At 39.8% G+C, this 26,140-nt stretch overlaps 1 protein-coding gene across 1 annotated transcript in view; it reads right to left on the bottom strand.

Annotated features, from left to right (window-relative positions):
* LOC124276884 (uncharacterized protein YMR196W-like) overlaps window positions 1-20,065 on the bottom strand; it is a 32,680-nt gene extending 12,615 nt beyond the window's left edge. Inside the window, exons 1-12 of the mRNA XM_046712553.1 lie at window positions 19,946-20,065; window positions 19,493-19,590; window positions 13,202-13,370; window positions 9,679-9,853; window positions 8,505-8,677; window positions 8,176-8,248; window positions 6,337-6,486; window positions 4,381-4,583; window positions 2,601-2,825; window positions 1,824-1,940; window positions 1,400-1,551; window positions 163-283 (exon numbers count right to left, since the gene is read on the bottom strand). Coding sequence (XP_046568509.1) covers window positions 163-283; window positions 1,400-1,551; window positions 1,824-1,940; window positions 2,601-2,825; window positions 4,381-4,583; window positions 6,337-6,486; window positions 8,176-8,248; window positions 8,505-8,677; window positions 9,679-9,853; window positions 13,202-13,370; window positions 19,493-19,590; window positions 19,946-20,065 — 1,776 coding nt within the window. The remainder of the gene's footprint in view (window positions 1-162; window positions 284-1,399; window positions 1,552-1,823; window positions 1,941-2,600; window positions 2,826-4,380; window positions 4,584-6,336; window positions 6,487-8,175; window positions 8,249-8,504; window positions 8,678-9,678; window positions 9,854-13,201; window positions 13,371-19,492; window positions 19,591-19,945) is intronic.
* Between the last annotated feature and the right edge of the window lie 6,075 nt (window positions 20,066-26,140).

The following is a 26,140-nucleotide window of genomic DNA, read 5'->3' as shown; positions in this document are numbered from 1 at the left end:
ATTAAACCACAAACAAACAAATATGAGACAAATGCAGTTAATACCACAAAAATGGCAATGTTTTCTTTTCAGACTTAATCATTTGCCTCCCCTTGCCTAACTAGGAGACAGTGGACCACATACATTGCTTCAATCATTGTCAAAACCTGACTTTGTGTTCACCTGGGCCAGTACCCCTCCTGTAGGTAGAGGCTTCGATCTGTCAAACACACCGATGTTGTCCAGACCGAGGAAGCCACCAGTAAAGATATTATTGCCACTCGGGTCCTTCCGATTCACCCACCTACAACAGAGGGATTCAGTTACTGCAAAAGGGCACCTGCAACAACAATGACAGTTTGTGGAAGAAAGGTGACACTCACCATGTGAAGTCAATGATGAGCTTGTGGGAGAATGGCGACACTCACCAAGTGAAGTCAATGACAATCTTGTTTAAGAATGGCGACATTCACCACGTGAAGTTAATGACGAGCATGTGGAAAAATGGCGACACTCACCATGTCAAGTTAATGACAAGCGTGTGGAAGAAAGGTGACACTCACCACGTGAAGTTAATGACGAGCATGTGGAAGAATGGCGACACTCACCATGTCAAGTTAATGACGAGCATGTGGAAGAATGGTGACACTCACCACGTGAAGTTAATGACGAGCATGTGGAAAAATGGCAACACTCACCATGTGAAGTTAATGACAAGCGTGTGGAAGAAAGGTGACACTCACCACGTGAAGTTAATGACGAGCATTTGGAAGAATGGCCACACTCACCATGTGAAGTTAATGACGAAAATGCATGTGGAAGAATGGCGACACTCACCACGTGAAGTTAATGACGAGCATGTGGAAGAATGGCGACACTCACCATGTGAAGTTAATGACAAGCATGTGGAAGAATGGTGACACTCACCATGTGAAGTTAATGACGAGCATGTGGAAGAAAGGTGACACTCACCACGTGAAGTTAATGACGAGCATGTGGAAGAAAGGTGACACTCACCACGTGAAGTTAATGACGAGCATGTGGAAGAATGGCGACACTCACCATGTGAAGTTAATGACGAGCATGTGGAAGAATGGCGACACTCACCATGTGAAGTTAATGACGAGCATGTGGAAGAATGGCGACACTCACCATGTGAAGTTAATGACAAGCGTGTGGAAGAAAGGTGACACTCACCATGTGAAGTTATGACGAGCGTGTGGAAGAATGGCAACATTCACACGTGAAGTTAATGACGAGCATGTGGAAGAATGGCGACGCTCACCATGTGAAGTTAATGACGAGCATGTGGAAGAATGGCGACGCTCACCATGTCAAGTTAATGACAAGCGTGTGGAAGAAAGGTGACACTCACCATGTGAAGTTAATGACAAGCGTGTGGAAGAAAGGTGACACTCACCATGTGAAGTTAATGACGAGCTTGTGGAAGCATCGCGCCAGGAATGTTAGGTCACGCTGACCCCTGGGCCCTGATTTCTTGTAAACCCGAAGCACAGCATATGCATGGACAGGGGGGTTGACGTCATCTAGAGCAAACTCATATGCTGGTATCTGCAAAATATCACAACTGTTGCTGTTAATTATGTCTTGGCATAATTTCCTTGGTAATCATAGGTAAACAAGTGATACATTTCCTTCTAAAATCTTAGGGCTGGGGGTCTTATGAATAATAAAAATAAAGTGTCTGCTAGGTAACCGTTTGAAATATAATTAAAGAAAACAATGTTTTGGGGAAGTCAAACCAAAGAGTTAGTTCACTTTAGTCATTACTAATCACTCCATGATGACAAGACAACTATGTGAAGACGAGAAAGAAGTGTTACCTGGCCATTTGGATGCATGTACCATTCCCTGAGAAATAGAACCAGTTGTTCTTTGGCAAAGCTGATGTCGATGTTTGCAAAGGCTATCATGTGAAATGCAAGATCCCAGGAAGCATACTGCAACATACCACGTTTGCTAAAACAAATGTTTTCATTTTCATAAACACACTAGTACTTTATGTCTATCAACCTGTGCTTTCATTATGACTTTCAGGATTTTATTGAAACATTTGTTTTATCACATATATGTGTATGATATGGTACTTTAAGTCACGATTACTTTTGAGTGTGGGGTTGGTTCAAGGCCGAGAATGAATCCCAACTGTAAAATAATCGGGATCTTGAGCACCATATCCAACCTAAAACAAAGTCCCATTCAAAATATGTGCCAAAACATTGTCCACACGGTATATGCACAGATAGTGGAAGGTTTTTCTGAAGTTGTAAAGAGTTACAAGAGCTTGTTTCTATGTGATTATGTGCATCCAATATGACATCTTCAAACTGAAAAGAGTACAGCATACTGTCTCCATAATATAAAGATGTTTTCTGTACACCACTACCAATGACCATAAGCAGTTATGGAAAATCAAGTATTGAAAGTTGAAACTATGGGGTGTGGGTGGGTTGTTTTTTTTTAACATAAGTTGAAAACTATTGGAGGGCTTCAGACTGAATATTTGAGACTGTTGGGGACCATTCCATTGTGAACGTGCACGGCCAATCTGCAACTAACATTCATCTGACATTTTATGCATGAAACAGTAATATATTCACCCAGGGATACTCCCATTTGTCCGGCATGGCAATAACATCCCTGTTGAAGAGATGCGTCCACTCATGGTTCCGACCCTGCAGTCGTCCAGCTGGGGGGGAAGGACACCCGTGGTCACCTTTCAGCCATTCCTTCACAATGTAGCAGTAGAACTGTTTGCTGTACAACAAGCCGGCGTACGCCTGCCGGGCTATCAGCCTCTCGACGGGGCTCTTGCTGACGATCACCTGCGCAGACCACAACAAAGTAGCCCTGAGTGTCATTAAACACCAGACTGCAATAGTCCAGGGTCACGTTCCTCAAAGTTATCACAGCGCTATCAGGGCTCAAGATAATTTTTCAACATCAGGAGTACGTACTCTTTATTTGTTCAAAATAGGAGTACTGGAAAAACTTAAAGAGTACATTTAGAGTACTGAATGGAAATTAATGGAGTATCAGTAATCTTGTTCCGTTTCATATATGCACCACAACATTGCTACTCTTGTGTACACAGGTCAATGAACAATAAAATAATACTTTATCAGATAAATACGTCTGTAACTGATTCTAAGATTGTACTACATTGCTGTGGTGCGTATCTGCTACGTTTTCTAAATTATTTCCTTCCATACCGTGCATATTATTTATCTGTACATACGCCGACACGGCCCTTATCTGGAGCCCCGGATATGACAGTCGTAAGTCTGTGTTGGTTGGTTGGTTGTTTAACATCGCACTCAGCAATTTTCCAGCTAAATGGCGGCGGTCTGTAACTAATCGAATCTGGACCAGACAATCCAGTGATCAACAGCCTGAGCATTGATTTACGCAATTGGGAACTGATGACATGTGTCAACAAATGATCCCTTTAGTCGCCTCTTACAACAAGCATGGGTTACTGAAGACCAATCCTAACCCAGAACTTCACGGGTCTGGGGATACCAGAAATAGGCTTCATTCACTGTACCCATGTGGTGAATCAAACCTTGGTCTTGAGCGTGACTAGTGAACACTTTAACCACAAGGCTATCCCAATTTCCCCAATAAAATATTGAGGGGAAGTTGATGTCTAGGCATTCAACCACTAGTTGTCCTCAACTTCATAGAAGCTACCATGACGTGAAAGGAACACATTTGACATTATTTAAAAGAACGTCTAATGTTTGGGCATATTATTTTTGCTATAGCTATCATGACCTACAACTGAAAACAAATATTGCAACTAACAACACTTTGAAACTTTTTAAACATCATAAATGACAACATTAAAGGCACTATGTCACACCACACTTCTCTAAAAGAATATAATGCATTTCTCTCAATAATACTAACTATCAGCCCTCAGGGAAGCTACCATATAATTTATTCCAAAATAAATTACGTATTTAGATTACAATATTGTGATTGAAACCAGTTCCGGCAAACACCAACAACACCGCGTGCAACAGTTTTCGATGTACGGAGCAATTGTTTACATTCCATATATGGCAAATGTTCTCTGTTTGAAGCTAAAGTCGGAAGCTAAAGTGAGCGCATATGCCCCAATATAGTCCAAAATATTGTCGAAAAAATGTGTGAAATGGTGCCTTTAAGTGTAAAACCAACAACCTATAGGTACCAACCCATATTTGATAGGTCCATATGATGTGAAGCACTTCTCAGTCTTCAGTGTTGTCTGCTGATAAGGTTCAAAAGTTTAAAGGCAAGGTCACCAGCATTATTTCATTTACACTTTCAGTCCAGGGGTCGCAATAATTTGTTGACATTTCAATTATGATATTTTAAGGAGAAAGTACTCACATCATCATAGAATGCATCAGCTTCTTTAATCCTGGTGCAGAAAAGTTCGTTGAAGCTGTCATGGCTGATTGGGTGAGCTGGAACCTCGTTCTGACAGTACAGCCTCATTCTGAATGTGACATGTTCGCCAGCTTCGACACGTACAGAGTAGTGGGCAGCACACTTTGTTCCTATCTTTGCTTCATTCACAGCTTTCTTGTCCTCTAGAAACACGGTTATCATAAATCCATTAATAGTAACAACATACATAGTTGAAGGAAATAGGAACAATCTGGCTTTTGATGCTGATCTCAAATACTTTTTCATTGCAGAACATTCATACTTATGATCAGTAGTATGGAAAAAAGTATCGCAACATCCAAGTTTTATGACAGCACCCATATTTAATCAGTTTCTATGTCATGTGACTCTTCACAGGAAATTATTATGTAGCCAAAGTGATTAAAAGACTTTTCATCAACACAAAAGCCAACAATAAAGAATCTGAATGGTATAATTTGATTAAACATGGGTCCTGTAATAAAACTGAAATTAAGAAAGCATAATGTGTCCTTAAAGTATGGCAACACGATGCATCATCCTAATTCATACACACAATCCACAAATAAGGTCTCTAGTTTCAGAAACAGAAGACAGTCAGTATCTTGTGTAACCTCCGCCCACCTGGATGACGTTTACAACCCTCGTCCTCATGGAGTGCACAATCCGATGTTGGGGCAACCTGTTCCATTCTTGGTTCAATGTTTGCTCTAATTCATCAATATTCTGGACTAGCAGATCTCTCTGACGAACCTTACACCCCAGAATGTTCCAAACATGTTCAATTCAAAAGGATCAAAATCAGAGCTTCTGGCTGGCCATGGAAGAGTGGTAATGGCTTCTTGATATATTCCTCCATTTCCAGGAATACAGGAATGTTTTTAACACCACAATCAACAATGTTCCACTTACATGATGGCAGCCTGAGTGTGACCAGGCAATTGAGTGATTGATATTGTGAACAACTGTGAACGGCTGATTATGTCACACAAGCAACCAAGTCACACCACTTGATCCAGGCGGTTGCCCCTTGCATAGGTTGCTGGGGACCTACTCTAGCCCATAATCACAACGGGAATAATGGTGACATCTCATTTTTCATAAATGACTGACTGACTGACTGACTGAGTTTAGTTTTACGCCGCTTTTAGCAATATTCCAGCAATATCACGGCGGGGAGAAGTTGTTGAACACTAATATCCTAGCTGATCACAATCAAAGAAGTTCAACAATGAACCCTCTTTGTTTTGTGTACAAGTCCAGGAGCAACAAGCCCAACACCTGGACCCAGAGGTCGTAACGGCTACCTTAGGGAAAAGCTAAAGCCCCTCGAGGGTGAAAAGTGTTACATAGTTATTGAGAGAGTGGCGATTACATTATTCCATCAAAGACACAGTTGTGGAGGGAATAACCTACTGTGAATGACGTTGTTGTGGACGTAGTCTGTCTCACAGTCCCTGAACCACATTATTTTCCCTACTGCCAAGCCCTCCCTGCAATGCTAAAGCTCTAAGTGAAACAACTCTAGATTTCCTCAGGTTCAGACTGACTCTCCCATCTCGTCGGGGCTCTTTTCAATTTAAATGATTTATTGGTTGATTGGTTTGTTGTTTAACGCGGCACTCAGCAATATTCCGCCTTTATGGCATCGGTCTGTAAATAATCAAGACTGGACCAGACAATCCAGTGATCAGCATCAGAAGCATAGATCTACACATTTAGGATACAATGATATGTGACGACCAAGTCAACGAGCCTGACCACACGATCCCCTTAGTCACCTCTTACGACAAGCATGGGTTACTGAAGGCCAATTCTAACTCAGATCTTCACGGATAAAATGGGTTTATTTGTTACAATAAAATTTATATGTATTCAGAGACTAAGCGTTAGTCTGTTGTGGAGGGAATGACCTACTGTGAATAACGTAGTTGTGAAATGCATCCTTGACGTATCTACTGGTGTTAGGAGTTTTGAAGATACGCTGGTTGTTTGTTTCATTCTCTGTGAAAATAATCTCAGGGATTTCGTCACTTGGATCCTTGTCTACCTCAAAGAAGTATGTACCTAAACAGGAAACAGATACAATACTTCATGGATGACAGTTATCATTCATGTCATGTTTACGAAAAAATCCGACCAAAATTAAAAATGCATCTGCATTACAGTTCCACCGTGTACATATGTCTCACTCCTTCCCTGACCTAATATGAAAGGGCCTTAACATGATATCTTAGAAAATGTTAAGAGTTTAATCCATTGTTCGAATAAAATGTGTTTGTTGCCATGATACCTATTACATTTTGTTAGCCTCACTCAACAATATTCCAGCTATATGTCAGCAGTCTGTAAATAATCAAGTCTGGACCAGATAATCCAGTGATGATGAACAGCATGATCTACACAATTGGGATACGATGACATGTGTCAATAAAGTCAGCGAGCCTGACCAACCGATCCTGTTAGTCGCCTCTGAAGTTCTAACAGGATCTTCACGGGTATTTAACCTTTTGTGCGTACTAGCCTATATTACTAGACCAGACAATCCAGTGATCAACAGCATAAGCATCAGTCTACGCCAATGCATAAGGGACTGTTTTATACATCTGATTGAATAAATACAGCCATACCACACCAGAAACGGGTTTCAGTGAGTGAGTGAGTGAGTGAGTTTAGTTTTAGTTAATGGTGCGGTTTGTAAATAATCAAGTCTGGACCAGACAATCCAGTGATCAACAGCATAAGCATCAGTCTACGCCAATGCATAAGAGACTGTTTTATACATCTGATTGAATAAATACAGCCATACCACACCAGAAACGGGCTTCAGTGAGTGAGTGAGTTAGTGAGTTTAGTTTTAGTTAATGGTGCAGTTTGTAAATAATCGATTCTGGACCAGACAATCCAGTGATCAACAAAATGAGCATCATTCAAGCAATTTGGATATGATGCCATGTGTCAATCAAGTCAGCAAGCCTGACCACAATCGATCCCGTTTGTCGCCTCTTATGACAAGCATGGGTTGCTTAAGACCAATTCTAACCCGGACCTTCACATGTAACTTAGTACGTGAGGCATAAATTAACTATAGAACATACATACATAATCAAATCATCTTGTGTCAAGAGTATTTAGTAACTTTAATAACATGTCTAATTAATGTCAGTACCCAACATATTGTGAAAACTGAAAATACATTTACACATTCTCGCTTACATTCATCAAAATGCCATATTGTTTTAAGATGTTATGGTAACAACAAGCATGGGTGTGGTGCAGACAAACCCAACGATCACAATCACTGTCAATCTGGAATCAAACCCTGACAATGGAATCATGAACTGAATTGCAATAACTGGACAACACATGATCCACTAAGTGTGTGAGTGAGTGAGTGAGTTTTACGCCACTTTTAGCAATATTCCAGCAATATCATGGCACCAGAAATGGGCTTCACACATTGTACCCATGTGGGGAATCGAACCCGGGTCTTCGGCGTGACAAGCAAACTCCTTAACCACGGGACTACCCCAACGCCCATGACCCACTAAGATCTTGTGAAGAAAGGGTGACAGAAAAATCTTAGCTATTTTTCACTTCTTGCCTATTTGAATTTTGGCCACATCCACTCCACAGCAAAACAGATTCAAAAACATCAGTCAATATTCTACCTTCACAGTCTGTCATTCCACACAGACAAGCTTGGCAATAGGTTAAATACTTATAATTTCAGTTTTCATAAACAGAACAACTCACCTAGAGTACCATGTTCACACCGCACTTTGCCAGGCTCCTCCTGAGACATGCATGGCTTCTTCTCCATCCAGGACTGAAGTTAAAATGAATTCGAGTACAATGTTACTTGTCAGTTGAGAGGGGAGATAATTCTTCTTGAACAAGTACTCGAGGACAGGACCAAGGAGAATAGATACAAGTGAAGGCAAGGATCTGTGGGTTGACTCCATGACCTGAATGCCACACAAGGAAAACCACAAGTAATTTTGACTTTGAGGGATGTACTTTCCTAACCAACTCGGGACAATATGTCAAGTTAGTTATATCTGTCCAATAATCAAATTGCTTACATCACAGTGCTTGCCAAAAGACCAGACATTTCGGAACCAGAGCGTGGGGAGGATGTGGATGACCTCCGATGTGGAGCCCCTGTTGAAGATGGTGAATCTGCCCTGGATGTCATTCGGTGAAGCCTTGCAATACTCGGCTAACACGTCCCAGTAGCGATTATTGTTAAACATACCTGTCAAAAGAAAAACAGGATTTTGAATCACTTATTTTCTTTTCTGAGATGAAATAAACAATACATCAGGAAACTATGCTCCAGAAACGAAATGTGATCAAATGACCATTTTCTTATCCCCCCCAAAAAATTTGGGGGTTCAGGAATAAAAGCATGAACTAAAGATCTGAGTCTTCATATCAATATGTTGTTTAAATGCTATTTGTAATTCTGTTATATCAATTAGTTTTTAACAATCTGTTTCAAGAATTTTCCTGAATCATCATAAAATGCAAAGAAAATTTGAATTATGTTTCCATAATGTCCACCCTGAAAGTTACAAAGATGATTTTAGAAATAATCAAGTCCAGAAAACAAAAACTAGTAGCTGATAACTTCTAAAATGAAGATGCAGTAGGATCATCTCATAAAGCCACCGCATCATTAAACCTGATCTTATCCATACAACTGATTTTTCACTAATGGTGGTCCGATTAATTGAAATAATCGAAGATTGGTCGCGGTGACCAAACGACCAAGCAATCGAAAATGTTTTCTCATGATCGAACACAAACAATTTTGGAACACTTGTTTGCATCAACAATATTTTTCACAAGGTTGGTTTTGTCTGTGTCTATGAATTTACATTACATAAGCTCTACAGCTTGTTAGAAGTCATGATTGAATTTATCTAAAAGACTTCAGGAAAATTATGTTTCTAACATACTAGTCCTCCTTTATAGATGTGACATTTGCAAATGCATTTTGTGCAATTTGAAAAAGAAAACATCAAAGAACTACATATTTTTTCTTTAGTTTTCGATGCATTAACAAAGATAACAGGAACATTAGATAAATGTCGCTAACCAATTATTTTCGATGATTGATCGGTTGTAATGGACCAATCATCAATTATGAGATTTTAACCAATTCCCAACACTACTTTTCACAGGTAGCTCTGAACCAATTCTAGCTTGGAATTCCTAACATGGATATTGATTTTGGACAGAATTACATCCAACCTGTGTCCAGGAGTTCATACTCAGGATCTTTGACTGTGCGAGAGGCGTTCTTGTGGACCAGATCGGAGTAAGGATATTCATCCTGGGGGTACTTGTACAGCATCTTCATGTAGGCATGTGTGGGCATGTTGTCTAGATAGTAGTATAACTCCTTCACATCTTCTCCATGGTTGCCCTGTGGACAAAACAACAACTCAGTGGTACTGTAGTTCACCTTCATATCATATCATATCATATCATATCATATCATATCATAATGTTAGTCTTACATACCATAATAATGTTAGTCTGACATAAAAAAGAAACGATACCAAACATTTTTCAATATTTTTTCAATATATAATTAAGCAATCCTTTTTGTATGGAAACATACTTGAGTGTTACCAATGTTCCAAACCAAATGTATTCGATCGAAACATCCAGTGACCATGCCTACTGAAGACCCTGAACCACATTATTTTCCCTACAGTCTAGCCTTCCCTGTAGTGCTAAAGCCCTAAACGAAGCAAGTCTAGATTTCCCCAGGATCAGGATCTCTGGTCTCCCTAGGGCTCCTTTTCAATTTAAATGGGCTTGTTTGTTACTATCAAAATTATATATATTCAGAGACTAAGCCTTAGTCTAACTGAAGACCATGACATCCCGGTACTTCATCTCCGGAACTGCTTCATCACGGCGATGTTCACGGCAAGCATGGCACTGGAACAAGTGTACAACAACAAACCGTGTACAGGAGATTGCAGGCACATGGCATCGAAGCATGTGGCCCATACCGTGGAGCATTCCTGACACCTCAATAGTGAGCCAACAGATTGGTGTGTGCCAGGCGACTTTGACATTGGCAATGGTGAAACTGGGCAAGGGTCATGTTTTCCGATGAGAGCAGATTTTGCATCTTCAAGAAGATCGTCAGCAGCGTGTGTACCGAAGAGTTTGTGAAAATTGGCACAGAATTGCATTCATCAAGTCTGGCCATTCGGAGTTGGTCCCTCAGGTTTAATTGTTTAGGGTGGAATCTGCGGTGATGCCAAAATGAGGTTCGTCATTATTCGAGGAAAATAGATGCACATGGCTATCAAGATGAAATTTTATAACCAGTTGTGGAGCCACTCCTCCAACAACAGTCTCATGGAATAATTTTCCAGCATGAAAATGCGAACCCACATTCGGCAAGGCTGACTCAGAACATCCTCGCCAACGCCAACATTCAGGTTTTACCATGGGTGGTATATACACCGGATATGAACTCAATTGAACACTTATGGGACCATCTTGATTGCCAACTCAGAAATCGCCCTGTGCTTCCAGTCAACCTTTGGGAAACAATGCCTCCTTGATGAACTGACTGCCTGAGTTTAGTTTTACGCCGCTTTTAGCAATATTCCAGCAATATCACGGCGGGGGACACCAGAAATGGGCTTAACACATTGTGCCCATGTGGGGAATCGAACCCGGGCCTTCGGCATGACGAGCCAACGCTTTAACCACTAGGCTACCCCACCGCCCCGCCTCCTTGATGAATGGCAACGCAAATTTCCCCCCCCCCCACTTCATCAGCCCCTATGACTTTGAGATGTCTGTGGCAACATTTTCCACACTTGCCTCGTCATGTGTGTTTTAATGAAATTTCATTTTTGACCCTTCATGTCGTGTTTTAGTGATTGTAATGGATTGGTTCAAATGAATTTTTGTACAAGTGTTATTGAAAAAAATTCTCAAAAGTTAAATATACCAATCTAAAATTTCTGTATCGTTTTGTTTTTCTTTTATGCCCTTTCAAACATGTGCTATCATTTCTTTTGGACATTAGTTTACATCATGTCATGCCATAATGTCAGTATTACACATCTTCTTGACCAAAGTAACAAAATAACAAACCACCAAAATGCTCAACTGGAACCTCTTTCAAGTTGGTAAGGACTCTATAGGTCCATTAATTCCATCCCTCCCCATCACCACAATCAGTCAATCACCAGATCCCCATTTTAATCACTTGCTACCCGAGGTATGAATCCTGACTGTGAATACTCACAAAGTAATAAAAAGCAATGCTCATCCCAGTGCATTTGGACCTTTTGTATTGAACAAGATGTCAAGTTAGGAGAGAAATGAGTTTGAAGAATATGGATGAATCTGAACAAATAAGATCTGCAGCAGTGCAATATGGAAATCGGATTGCAATACAGAATTCACCTAAGCTCACCATATTGCACTTCTGTATAGATATCATAGATTAAATGGGTATGTAACTCATATAAACTCAAACAAACCTGTAGAGGTTGCTGAAGTCAAACCTGTTGCCATGGAAATGCAAAAAAGTATTTATAGAAATCCAAAAATATCAAAAGGCATTGGTTCACAACCAGACCAGTCTATGTGCCAAATTTGGTGAAGAATCATTGAACAGTTGTAAAGTTCTGCTCCAGAAAAGGGCACCAAGACCAATTTCAGTCGAAGTCAAACTTGTTGCCATGGAAACGTAAAAAGTATTTTATTCAGTAATCCAAAACTACCAAAAGGCACCAGTTTACCACCAGAGCTATCTATGTGCCAATGTTGGTAAAGAAATATTTAACGGTTTTAAAGTTCTGCTCCAGAAAAGAGCACAAAGACCCAATTTCAGTCGAAGTCTAAGTTGTTGCCATGGAAACGCAAAAAATATTTCATTCTGAAATCCAAACTACCAAAAGGCACCAGTTCATCACCAGACCTATCTATGTGCCAAGTTTAGTGAAAAAACATTCAATGGTTTTTATGTTCTGCTCTGGAAAAGACGAATTTGCACGTGTTGAGGGGGATAAAAAGCTGTTATCAATTCACATTTTCCCAGGTACATGTCAACATACCCACCAAATTTACTTGTCAAAACATAGAAAATTGTAAAATATACAAATACATATCACATCATACATTATGTTATTTGACCTGGTTTATTATCCATAAATCACAGAATACAATGAACATTTGACTTGGTTGCTGGAAATAAAAACATGTTGTGTGAAAACAATACTGATTGTACTCAGTAATTTTGGAGAAGATGAATTCATTCTTCCACAGCAACAGATGTGACTGGATGAATAAATGGAAGAACGCTGATAACATGAGCCGTAGGGGTGGGTATTGCAGAGAATATTCATATAACGATATATTGCGATGCGAAAGCATGTATTGTGATTACATTGCAATATATTGCATGAAGTATATCTAAACAAAAAAACTACTTATAATCGAGTTACTGCTTGATTTATATATCAAAAACACAACAAAATCACTATGCTTGATTAAGCTTTAATAACAAATGTTAATCATGATAAAATAAAAATGTGAATAATATTTGGCACAAATGAAGCAAGGAAATATCCGAAGATTTCCGAATGTTACAACGTTTTCCAAATGCATGTCAAAATACCGGTTTTCGATCAGCGTATCGCAATACGTATCGTTTTCATGTCTGAACCGGTAAATACCGGTAAACCGGTTATATTGTGCAGCCCTAATGAGCTGGCAGTTATTCTGTCCTTACCTGAGAGCTAGTGAGTCCAAACAGCCTCTCCTTCAGAATGGGGTCCTTGCCGTTCCACAGGGCCAGACCGAAGCACATCCGACACTGTCGATCTGTGATACCCATGAGCCCGTCTTCACCCCAGCGGTACACCCGAGACCTAGCATGGTCATGGGGAAAGTATTCCCAGCTGTAGAAAAACCAAAACTGTCACAATTTTGTCCTACAAAACCAAATACCTGAGAAAAATCATGAAAGGTTTCACTTTTTTTGTCCTACAAAGACAATGCCTTCAGAAAATCATAAAAAACTGTCACCATGTTTTCAAAAAATATCCAATACCTGTCGAAATTCCTGAAAAACAGCCAACTTTATGTCCTAAAAATCTATGTAATACATAGAGGAATTAACATGGGAAATATCAACCAAGTGTTATTATTTGCGTAGTATTTGCCAAGGCTTTGTTGATATTTCCTATATTCAAAAACATGAGTGATGATTCTTATTTTCACATAACTGTTTCCCTATTAAGAAATAAATTAACATCAGAAACTGACAAAATCTTACAAATATATCGTACATAGTGATACATGTTTTCTGTTTCCAAAATAACCTCACTGTTTACTTGCTTTTGGCATGTTCATTCGCTGATAAAGTAGTTCTTCGCATTATTTAGAAAAAACATTGTAACAGTGTTTTGCAGAATAATTGAAACGTCAATATCGGTAGCAACCATGAGACCGAGCATGGCAACAGTTATGGGGGAAGTATTTCCAGCTGAAGAAAATCATTAGAAATTGTCCATTTTGTCCTAAAAAAAACGACATCTGTAGCAAATAATACACATTTGTCACCATTTTTGTGCCCAAAACCACAAACCTTTAAAAAAATCATAACAATTTGAGGTGAGGTGAGGTGAGGTTAAATTGGGTTTTACGTCGTGCTTGAGAATATTTCGCTCATATGACGACGTGCATGCGTGTGTATGTGTATGTGCGGTTGCTTGTACTAGCCCAGACTTAAGCTGGTTTTATAGTGCTAGCCCACTGAGATACCATGCCGCAGTGAAGAATGAATACCCCACTCGGACACATTATACTGACTCCGAGCCGACCAGTCCTTGTTGTACCCATTAATGCCGAGCGCCAGGCAGGGACCAACAAGTACCATATTTTAACATCTTTTGGTATGACGCGGTCGGGGATCGAACCCGCGACCTTCCACTCTCTGGGCGGACGCTCTAACCACTACACCACAGAAGCGGTTCATTACAATTTGAAAACAGAATCTTCAGTAACAACAATTTATCAGTGTCATTTGATTGATCTCTGGCATAAGTTCACTGATACTTAGCTTGAGAATGAAACTGCACTCACACAGAAAAGGCCCACTTCTGGTTATCTAATCTGCATACTTATGTACTGGATGAAACCTTTAATTAAATCTCTTTTTTTATAATAAATGGCCCGGAACCTTCCTCCATCAAAACTTCATTTGAGAAGGAACGTCATTAGCAGTGACAACGGTCATATTCAATCCACCCTTATAAACATCCCTATTTACTTTCTTAAATCACACAAATAAACAACATACATAAACATAAACAATATATAGTTTGCTGGAAATATCTCTTATTTCAATTACAGTTAACTATGTTTACAACAAGCTGGCAGGTATAATGTATGTTGTTGTGTCCTGGTCACTTGGGCAAAATGCACATAACCAATGAGTGAGTGAGTTAAAGTTTAAAATCACAGCGGCAGTATTTCAGCCATATAGTGACTACAAAATAGTCATAAAGTCATGATAAATATACAAATTTAATGCATATAACGAAAAACACAGTTATAATGAACTAAGGGACCGTTCATAGTTTATGGCTAGGTGGATGGTGATGAAGATTTTTATGGAGAAGCATGTACAATGTGAATGACCCCCCTAAAATTTATGTACAAAGTAAGTGACACACACACACACACTTGCCTGTCAAGTACAAAATCAATGACCCCCCACTCCCCATATTTTTTACGCATAATTCTTTTAATATTTTTGTGTATAAAATTGCTGAAATGAACATATTTTACAGAAAAAAAACCCTCAAAGTGAAAAAAATAGAATATAATGAAAAGGAGCCCTGAGACTATTTAGACTTGCCACATTTTCTAGACTTGCGTGGGATTTCTTGGATATATTTACTTGATGGTCTGTATGACAGACTTGGTGCTGGTAGACAAAGGTTTATATGTTGTGCACATACCAAGTGGAATAAAGCATGTACTGCCATGCTCCTCAAAGAAACAGACTGAGAATGCATCAAGAGGCTGCATGTTGTCATCCCCATACTTATCAAAACATCTGCATCCTCCATATCATCATCCTTCAGACTGTGTGGTCCTTGTGTTGTTCCGTCGGAGGGACAAAATTCCAAACCTAGCTACCGTCACTTGCTGCCAAGGCTGTGTTTACAGAAGCAATTGTCAAATTCCAGAGTTTTGTCAAACCAGCTGTACCATATTCCCCCATGTTAAGTACCTAGCTCTAAGAAGTGTCTCCTGAAAAACTTGTAGACCGATTTGCAAGTAATATATATATACTTGAAGTGTTCCATTGTCAAGATCACAATTAGTACAATGTATGTTTTTTATGAAGAGGAAGACTTTTTTGTGGATGTACAGCTTCTTTACTTCAACAGATACGATGTCTTGGTGTAGATATTAACAATATTATATCACTTGCTTGATAATAGTGTTAGACGATTTCAAGGAGGGGCCACTCATTTTGTTCTGGTAGGGTGGGTGTGGGGGTCAATTTTGTACACATCGCTCTCTCTCTCTCTGTGTGCGAGTGAGTGAGAGATAGAGAGAGAAATTTGAAATTTTGTACATAGAAATATTAATACAATATGCTAGGGTGGGGGGTGTCATTGATTTTGTACTTGACATGCAGAGTGGGTCACTTACTTTCTTCATATATTTCAGGGGGTGTCATCAACATCGTACATGCTTCTCCACCCCTTAGCCATAAATTATGAACGGTCCCTAACCATCCAATAATACTACAGGCAGTCACACTTGTGACTAAATCAAGCCCAACCCTGACATACATTCAAGTATGGGTTACCAGTACAACAGGAATGGCACAAATTCTTGTACACATGTGTTGGCAATTGTTGCTCACTCTAAGGGAGGCCAGAATCGTACTACAAAATCTCTGTACGAAACTGCTGAAACAATAATGGCGATGGCTGTCCGAGGTAAATAAGAAGAGTGTGTTTGCTTCATGAATCAGTCAGCTTTAGGATGACAGCCAGGAAAAATTTGGTCAGGTCAGCTCAGGTGAATCCAAGCAGTGTCTTACTTATTTATATTCATAGCGGGCTGTTGTCCAGAGTCAAGGTAGTTTTCACTGAGAGCTAAAGGAAAAAATATACCAGTGGTCTAGTGCTATAACATCAAAAGAGTCTCTTCAAATATAGTGTCGGTATGTGGCTGAAATACATCTGGTACAACATTAAGTTTTAATTCACAGCTTTGTTTATTTGTTAACGCTGACTCAGCAATATTCCAACTCTTATAATGGTGGTTAGTAGGTAATCAAGTCTGGACCAGACAATCCAGTGATCAACATGATCATCAATCTACGCAATTAGGATACAATGATATGTCAACCAAGCCAGCGATCCTGACCGCCCGATCCCATAAGTTGCCTCTTACGAGTCAGTGAGTGAGTTTAGTTTTACACCGCGATCAGCAATATTCCAGCTATATGGGGGCGGTCTGTAAATAATCAAGTCTGGACCAGACAATCCAGTAATCAACCGCCTCTTACGACAAGCATGGGTTGAAGACCAATTCTAACCGGATCTTCACAGGTAGACAGATGACTAATCCTGACTCTGGAAGCTCTCATGATTGACATTGATTTCTCTACACCAAGATAAATGTTCACAATTCAATATTTTAATGTTCAGTAGCCGAATAAGTAGTTCCAGGTATTAGTTTTGTCTTTGAATACATCAATAACAGTGTCTGCTTGAAAAGACCAAATTATTTCTTTTTCCCGCCATATGTAGTAGGGCTGGGACTGGTCCAATGTTTCTACCCGGGGTACCCCACCCCCTATTACCCTACCCTACCCTACCCTACCCAGATACCTGTTACGTTTATTCCTGACATCAAATCTGCAAGAAATGGGAACATATTCTTCAGCTCGGAGGCTAGTTCCTCGGAGTTTTTCAACATCTTAACCATGTATTATATTCAAGAGACGTGACTGTAAATTATGTATAAATCTTCAAAGACAATACAACCTTTTAATCATGAAAGAATAACATATTACACTGTTTAATCTATCAGTCACATGATCATAACGGCTGGGACGGGTACCTGGGTCCAACTCATTACTAGTGCTGGTATTGGCATACAACCTGCAATTCGATACAACACGATGCTAAAATTTTAGTCACGACGATATATTGCCAAAGTATTGTGCACTGAAGCTGCGATACGATACAAATCCCGATACAAGGGTGACGATACGATACGTATCACGATACTAAAATCTTTAATTCTAACACCAACTATAAAACACCTTAAGATCAAAACAAAACCATTTTAAAGTATTTCGTCAAATTCCGCCAGCGTTTTTCAATGTTCATTCGGGAAATGAGATAATTAAGTTTATACACAGACTTTGTGAACGTTAATAAAATGCGAGCCCTATCTTTGACACAGTTCCTGACACAAGAATTTCTGAGAAACATATGAAAGGAAAATCAGTAAGCATATATTTAATCATCAAACAAAAGTAAGTCTTTCTTGACAGATATCGCGATTTGGCAATTTTCAAAGTTAAACATCGATGTATCGTTGCCCATTTGAAGTATTGTATCGGGAGATACAACAATGTAAAACTTTGTATCGATTTACTGTATCAGCAGTCCATGGATCGATGCATCGATACGGAACGATGAATTATCACACAACTACTCATTACCCACCCGTCCTGGGTATCCGGGTTACCCGTCCCAGCCCTAATATGTGAATAAATCACAAAATGTTATCTAGAATCTTAATGCATCACCTCATCTACAGTTAAGTTATTGAACCAGAAACCAGTTTATTGTTGGCGTCACTGAAGTTCATATTCACCTGCACTGGACACTTTGTTGGGTCTTGTAACGCTAAAAACTGTCATCAAGGTATATACTGTCACTGACAGGTCTTAGTACTATATATATACTGTCACTGACGGGTCTTAGTACTATATACTGTCACTAACGGGTCTTAGTACTATATACTGTCACTGACGGGGTCTTAGTACTATATACTGTCACTGACGGGTCTTAGTACTATATACTGTCACTGACGGGTCTTAGTACTATATATATACTGTCACTGACGGGTCTTAGTACTATATACTGTCACTGACGGGTCTTAGTACTATATACTGTCACTGACGGGTCTTAGTACTATATACTGTCACTGACGGGGTCTTAGTACTATGTACTGTCACTGACGGGTCTTAGTACTATATACTGTCACTGACGGGTCTTAGTACTATATACTGTCACTGACGGGTCTTAGTACTATATACTGTCACTGACGGGTCTTAGTACTATATACTGTCACTGACGGGGTCTTAGTACTATATACTGTCACTGACGGGTCTTAGTACTATATACTGTCACTGACGGGTCTTAGTACTATATACTGTCACTGACGGGTCTTAGTACTATATACTGTCACTGACGGGGTCTTAGTACTATATACTGTCACTGACGGGTCTTAGTACTATATACTGTCACTGACGGGGTCTTAGTACTATCAGGGACCATATCTGGTCTCTGGTAGTATATACTGTCACTGACCCTGTCAGTGACAGTATATATACCTTGATGGCAGTTTTTAGCATTACAAGCCCCTGTCGGTTACACAATGATCAAACCTCAGATGAAAACTTGCTGAGAGGATCAGCACTACCTGATACCAGTACTCGGGAATTCCTGGTTTTATACAAATAACCATATATACATGCATGCTATGAGTCTAAAGGTTACAAGGGTCAATAAACACATGTTTATTTGTATATAGCTTCGAAATTCTGATTTCCGGGCATCTAATCGTGATTCGTCAAGCGCCACATCAGCAACTGTCGTCTGCTCAGCTGATCCTGTGCGTGCAGTCGGAGCACGCACGTGAGACTGTCAAAACAACCGGTGCGACACGAGACCTCGAGAGCAACATTGCACGAGATGCTCGAGACGATCGTGCACCTCGTTCGGACTGATGAAAGCATGTAAATCATTCTTACCAGTTGCCATCCTCGGAATAATCTTCCCTGACTGTGCTCCATTGCCTTTCGGACAAATACGCCCCCCCATCTTTTCCAGTTTTTACTTCTGAGTCTGTCTTCTTTCAGTCGTTTCCTTTCTGCTGCCATTTCTTTACGTACGGACTCATGAACTAGTTGTTGACATGTGGGCCCCGAATGTATTTATAGAACCGACCAGTCCCATTTCCCGAGTAGGGGAGACGGTGAAAAAGAATACAATAAAAAAGTGTGTTATGTATTGTAATATCTATGGTAGTTTTCAATATGTGGAGCTAGTGAATAAAGTCTGTATTACTTACAGGAACCGTAGCAAGTATATACATGTATATATCTTTCACACAGAAATAAATTGAACATGTACTTTTACCCTCCCCCCCCCCTGCAATTGATCTAATGTCAATCATGTGCAAGTTTGCATAAGCAGAAACTGACACTAGATGCGTCAGCAGAATCGTATTCGCAGCTGTCAAAATCACCACGTTCACAAAGCCACTGTATCGGTGACACATTAGGTTCTACATTCAGTTTTTGAAGATGTACTTCTTTACTCATTTTCCTACTCAAACCATGCATTCGTGAAAGATTCCATAATTTATTTCTATTTACCGAGTCAAATGCTTTCGAGAAATCTACAAAAAGCGGCATAAAATTTACCACCTGATTGTAATTGACATATATGAATAGAGATGAACATGCAATGTATGAACATTACATTACATGTTATTCATGACAACATGATGATATCATATGAATAAATTATATACATACACATGTCATTGTGATTGTGTTACCTTTCTCAAATGAAATACTTAACTGGGTTCTTCCATTTCTCTACCAAAAGGTAACAGCTTTATCGATTGCTGTGCATTAGACCGTAAATGTTGTTGATTTAAGCTGTCCAAGGAACGACTGCCTGAAGAATGGGAGATAACCTTATTCTCCTATGAAACACGTGTAATTGGTGGAACCTGAGTTCTACGTCCTAGCAAAACCCCGCACATATATGTCAGAATTTGCCAAATCAGCACTTAATGTCTCGTGTGCATGAGTTACATATGTTAGAGGATAATTTCCATTTTGAAATATTTTGTCCCGTTTATAAGAATCTAACGCAACGGTATCTCTATCACGATGTTCATTAGATCTATAGTCTTTTGCAATATGATGTCTTTACAAAACAACTGGGGCGGTGCGTTAGCCGAGTGGTTAAAGCGTTAACTCGTCCCGCCGAAGACCTGGGTTCGATTCCCCACATGGATACAATGGGTGAAGCCCATTTCTGGTGTCCCCCGCCGTGATATTGCTGGAATATTGTTAAAAGCGGCGTGAAATCATACTCACTCACTCACTCAGTGGTTAAAGCAGTCTAAGTAAACTTAGGCTCCGTATTATTCGTTACGTACACTGCTATACTCAGTATAGCTGTGTAACGAATAATACTGAGTCTAAGTTTACTTAGACTGTGCACGTGGTTAAAGCGTTAGATCGTCACGCCAGATTCTATTCCCTATATGGGTCAAACCCGTTTCTGGTGTCCCCGACTTGACATTGCTTGGATATTTATAAAAGGGGCGTAAAACTGACCTCACTCACACAGTATCACCATCATTAAAGTATACAGTTATTTGGAAACAACTGTCTACACAGGATATTTGAATGCACAATGTCATTAAAAACAATCCGCTTTCCTCAGGGACAATTGATGATCAATATCCTATCGACGAATCGACCAAATATCTTAATTACTGTTGTTTGGCTGTTAATCTATATTTTTCTTCTGTACTCTTAATAATAGCAGATACGTAAGTCCCCAAAAGTTCAAAGTCAATTAAAACTTTCTACAATTTTAATCGTAGAATATGTGTATTTTTTAAGTATGGCTAGATTATTCTAAATTGCTAACAGCTGAAGGGATGATGTGAATCCAGCTTGGGCCCATGCAGGAAGCAAATGTACTGTAAGTCCCCATGGTCCCTAGTATGGTGATCTACCTTCAGTTGTTGGAGATATGTAGCCTGTTTATTTCTTGTATTGTCTTCTACAGTTAAACGTTTTTAGCTTTTCATACTAGTTTTATCTCTATATCTGTGATGCTCTAGTTATTTTACTGTCCATCGTGGACAGGTTTTATAATTTGACTTTTTTTATTAAGGCTTTATTTATTATTCTACTCCTCGTCACGATATGGCTGCAATATTGCCGATGTGACGTTAAATTTAACTCACTCACTTAATAAAAACAGGGGGTGATATTATTGGGGAACTAACTTGTATGATTGTATGTATTTAGAAAATGGTAGTTCCATTCAGAACGTGTTATAGATTTCGTGGAAACACGCCAAGTTTCACGAGGTGCCCGTAAACATGGTCGGTGTAAAATCTTCGACATAATGCGTAATTTCGCACAGGGAACGAAACCGTGGACGACTGAGTTAGAGAGTGTAGTTTTACGCCGCTCTTAGCAATATTCCAGCAATATCGCACCATAAATGAGCTTCACACATTGTACCCATTGTACCCTTCTCATAGTACGTGGACGTGGGCTTTACACAGCTTCAAGAGTTACTGTGAGTGGGCAGAACGTTAATTACTGGCCTCACACATGGATCAAGCGTTCGAAATTAGCGTCGGTCATTAGGCCCGAAGCCGACTGAAAACCACACGGACCCACAGTTTGTTTTCTGTAGGTCCTTATTGACGACAGCTTTTTTCATTACCAATAACTAAGAGTATAGTATTTTCAGAAAATACCATTCAGTAATTTCTAGTTTTTATGTCGATCAGCAGCTGTTGTCTGTAAGTGACACGACTATCATTTTCGAGGAAACAATTTAGATTACAGACTTTTCAGAAGACTTGAATCTCGACATGGATGTTGATTTTGTTGTAATCGAAGGGTAGTCAGTCACTAGAGTTAAATTAAACTCTTTAACTTGGTTTGTTAATTATCACTTATATTGTAGCTAAAACATAGGGCCTACACATTCTGATCATGACCACAACATTTTATCGTTCTGGGTCCTTAGGGCCTGCAGCTTTTCAAGGTTGGGGGCGAACTCTGCATGGGACCTGTATGCCCGACGTCCACGTGTATCCCACGACTGACTGACCTTCACATCACTGCAAGACCTCGTTGGTGCCAACACGTTGATAGTAAATGACGTGATCAATCGTCTAGCAAAATCTATGGTCAACGGCTAATGCGAATCTCAGTCAGCTGTTACTGTTAAACTGTTCATCTCATTCAAAATACAAAATATTAATAGCTGTGACACCCTTTAGTGAATATTCCCTATTTTTAAGTAGTATATATCACATACAGACAACTAGAGTTCACTGACTGTGCCAATAATCAGATACTCTCACCCACTTCATTCAACTATATATGAGAAATTATACCCAACATATCGGTGAACAATCGTAACTGGTGATAAATATATAATAGGACTGTCATCCAATCTGACCCAGTTGGTTATTTTATATGACTGGTTATCATATGAAAAATGCCCACAGTAATCGGATGGAGTTTACTGTGTCTAGCTCACCTGACTGAAAATCAATTGGGTTATGCCAAGGCCTGTTTATTCCCCCCATCTTGCGTACGTGCATTTCCCCCTGAAACCTCACATGATTGTTCACCTAGCATGATACAACTGGAACAACTTCTTTTCAGAAACCCGTAAAGATCCGGGTTAGAATTGATCTTCAGCTACCCATGCTTGTCATAAGAGGCGGCTAACGGGTCGGGTGGTCAAGCTCGTTGAGTTGGTTGATGCGTGACATCGTATCCAAATTGCGTAGATCGATGCTCTTGATTTCAGTCACTGGATTGTCTGGTCCAGACTTGATTATTTACAGATTGCTGTCATATAGCTTGAATGTTGCTGAGTGCGGCGTTAAACCACAAGGGGCGGTGGGGTAGCCTAATGATTACAGCGTTGGCTCGTCACGCCGAAGACCCGGGGTTCGAATCACCATATGGGTACAATGTGTGAAGCCCATTTCTGGTGTCCCCCGCCGTGGTGTTGCTGGAATATTGCTAAAAGCGGCGTAAAACCAAACTCAGTCAGTCTACATTAATAAAGGCATGTCGGTGCAAAAAAGTTCATTTCAACAGGCTGTCTTCCAGCAACATCACGGCGGGGGACACCAGAGATGGGCTTCACACATTGGGCCCATGTGGGGATTCGAACCCGGGTCTTCGGCGTGACGAGCCAACGCTTTAACCATTAGGCTACCCCACCGCCCCTATTAATATGGAAGTAACTGATAAAGCATGATAATATATTCTATGATGGTATATGTTATTGAAAACTGGAAATGCCACAGACTAATGGCCATGCACGTTCCTATATCTTAAAACTGCCAAGGGTCACATTGATAACGAGCATCGGACATAATCCGGGACCAGTATCTCTAAAGCTAATAGAACCAAGGTTCAGTACGTTTATCTGCATTGTGTGTTTATATTCCTCATATAGCTTCGTGGCATACTCGAAACTTAAATCGATGCTTAAATGACATAATCTCAAGTTCACAATAACAACGTTATCGTAAGTTTTATCAGTAGATAGAATAAGTATATAATACGACGACAGTCACAAATCGTTCGGTGGCGGTCTGGTAAATTTATTCAGGTAAGAAACTGCTTTCTTCGATTCCCCACATGAGTACATTGTGTGAAGCCCATTTCTGGTGTCCCCCGCTGTGATATTGCTGGAAAAATGCTAAATGCGGCGTAAATCTAAACTCACTCACTCACTACAATAGATTAAAGTTAACATCTAAAGATTTGTCAAAGTAGAGTGAGTGAGTGAGTTTGGTTTCACGCCGCTTTTTAGCAATATTCCAGCAATATCACGGCGGGGGACACCAGAAATGGGCTTCACACATTTTACCCATGTGGGGAATCGAACCCGCGGGTCTTCGGCGTGACGAGTGAACGCTTTGACCACTAACTACCCCGCCGCCCCAAATCTATTATAAATACCTTAACGATATGTTACGACCCTTGGCAATTCCTTGAGGTCTATGTGGAACGGGGCAGCCTCTCATATATTTCTGTTTAGGATTGTTATTTAATACTGATTAACACCACGCTGTTTTGTGACTATTATAGATTGTATAAAGTGTGTCGGGTACTATTACATTTCGTTGTGAGCACTATGCTGTTGTTTGACTCAGCTCTTGGAGATCTGACTTTGGTGCTAGTTCAGGGAAATCTGAATGGGTACTTCGACCAAATTCTTCAACGTCATTTTCTTCCGATAGTGGAGGGGCTAAACATTTGCACATTTATTGACTGATGCATAATGAACATTTTCAAATATGGATGCACTCAACATTATTTCATTTTGCGCATGCGCAGAAGGTTTGTTTGTTGTTAGCAAACAGCAAAATTCCTGCTTCCGGTCTGTAAATAATCGACTATGGACCAGACAATCAAATGATCGACAGCATTAGCGTCCATCTACGCAGTTGTCAGCGAGCCTGACCACCCGATCCTGCTGTCAAACCCGAATCTTCATGGGTCTAAAATTTCACATCCAACACACCCTCGAGTTACACAAAACCCGTGATGGTGCGGGTTAGAATTGGCCTTCACTAACCCATGGTTGTCGTAAGAGGAAACTAACGGGATCGGGTGGTCAGGCTTGCTGACTTGGTTGACACATGTCAATTGTGCAGATCGATGCTCATGCTGTTGATCACTGGATTGTCTGTTCCAGACTCGATTACCTACAGACCGCCGCCATATAGCTGGAATATTGCTGAGTGTGGCGTAAAACTGAACTCACTCACTCGAGTTACACAAACGAGCCTTCACACATATACCCATGGCAAGCCAACAGTAGAATGGTACACTCAAAGACGTATATACGTCTTTGGTACACTCAATATAAGGAAACGTGCTGTATTCGCTGTAAGAGGATGTGTAGGAGTGCTGGTATGGTTCATACAATCAGAACAACCACTGTGCGATTTCTGGGGTAGACATGGCCACCATACTTTCCAACATTGTTGATGTTTGCGTTTTTGCGTATTCTTCTCAGATTGCAGTATAATGTGTAACCATGTTTCAATTTCAGTTTTGATTTTGTTGAAATCAGAGTAAAATGGGTTACAGTTACTATTTTAATCCGTGTAAGTTTGGTTTTCAAAGCATATGCACCGACATATGTCTTCGTAGTCATCTTAAGAAACTGGGGTTTTGCACGTTTTGCATCATGATGGATATCAGTCGATTTAAAAAAAGTGTTATTTTCAAGGAGGGAAATCAAAATTATAAATGTCGTATTTTCTGAAGTTTATTTGCAAAAATATACAAAACATATCTTCAACTTAACACATATGAATTGTGCAAGCTTAATGTAGCTTATTTAACGTGTAATTAACAATCAAAGTGCTAATTGGTAGTAACCATGTCAGTTCTGTTACCAATAATAAATCATTCTGTTACCAATGTTTTTTTCATAAACATATCAATATCATATTTTGTTGTTTAATCAGTTTTGTAGAACGCGCCATACACATATTAAATGGAAATATCCACAAAAACGTTAAAATATTTTATCAAATATGATAAAGCATTAAAACTAAGCATTGAACTAAGTAAAAATTGAAAAAA

Source organism: Haliotis rubra, unplaced genomic scaffold (genome assembly GCF_003918875.1).
Source record: "Haliotis rubra isolate DU_JTF1 unplaced genomic scaffold, ASM391887v1 Scf1054, whole genome shotgun sequence".
NCBI classification, from domain to species: domain Eukaryota; kingdom Metazoa; phylum Mollusca; class Gastropoda; order Lepetellida; family Haliotidae; genus Haliotis; species Haliotis rubra.
This window is presented reverse-complemented; position numbering and strand designations above follow the sequence as displayed.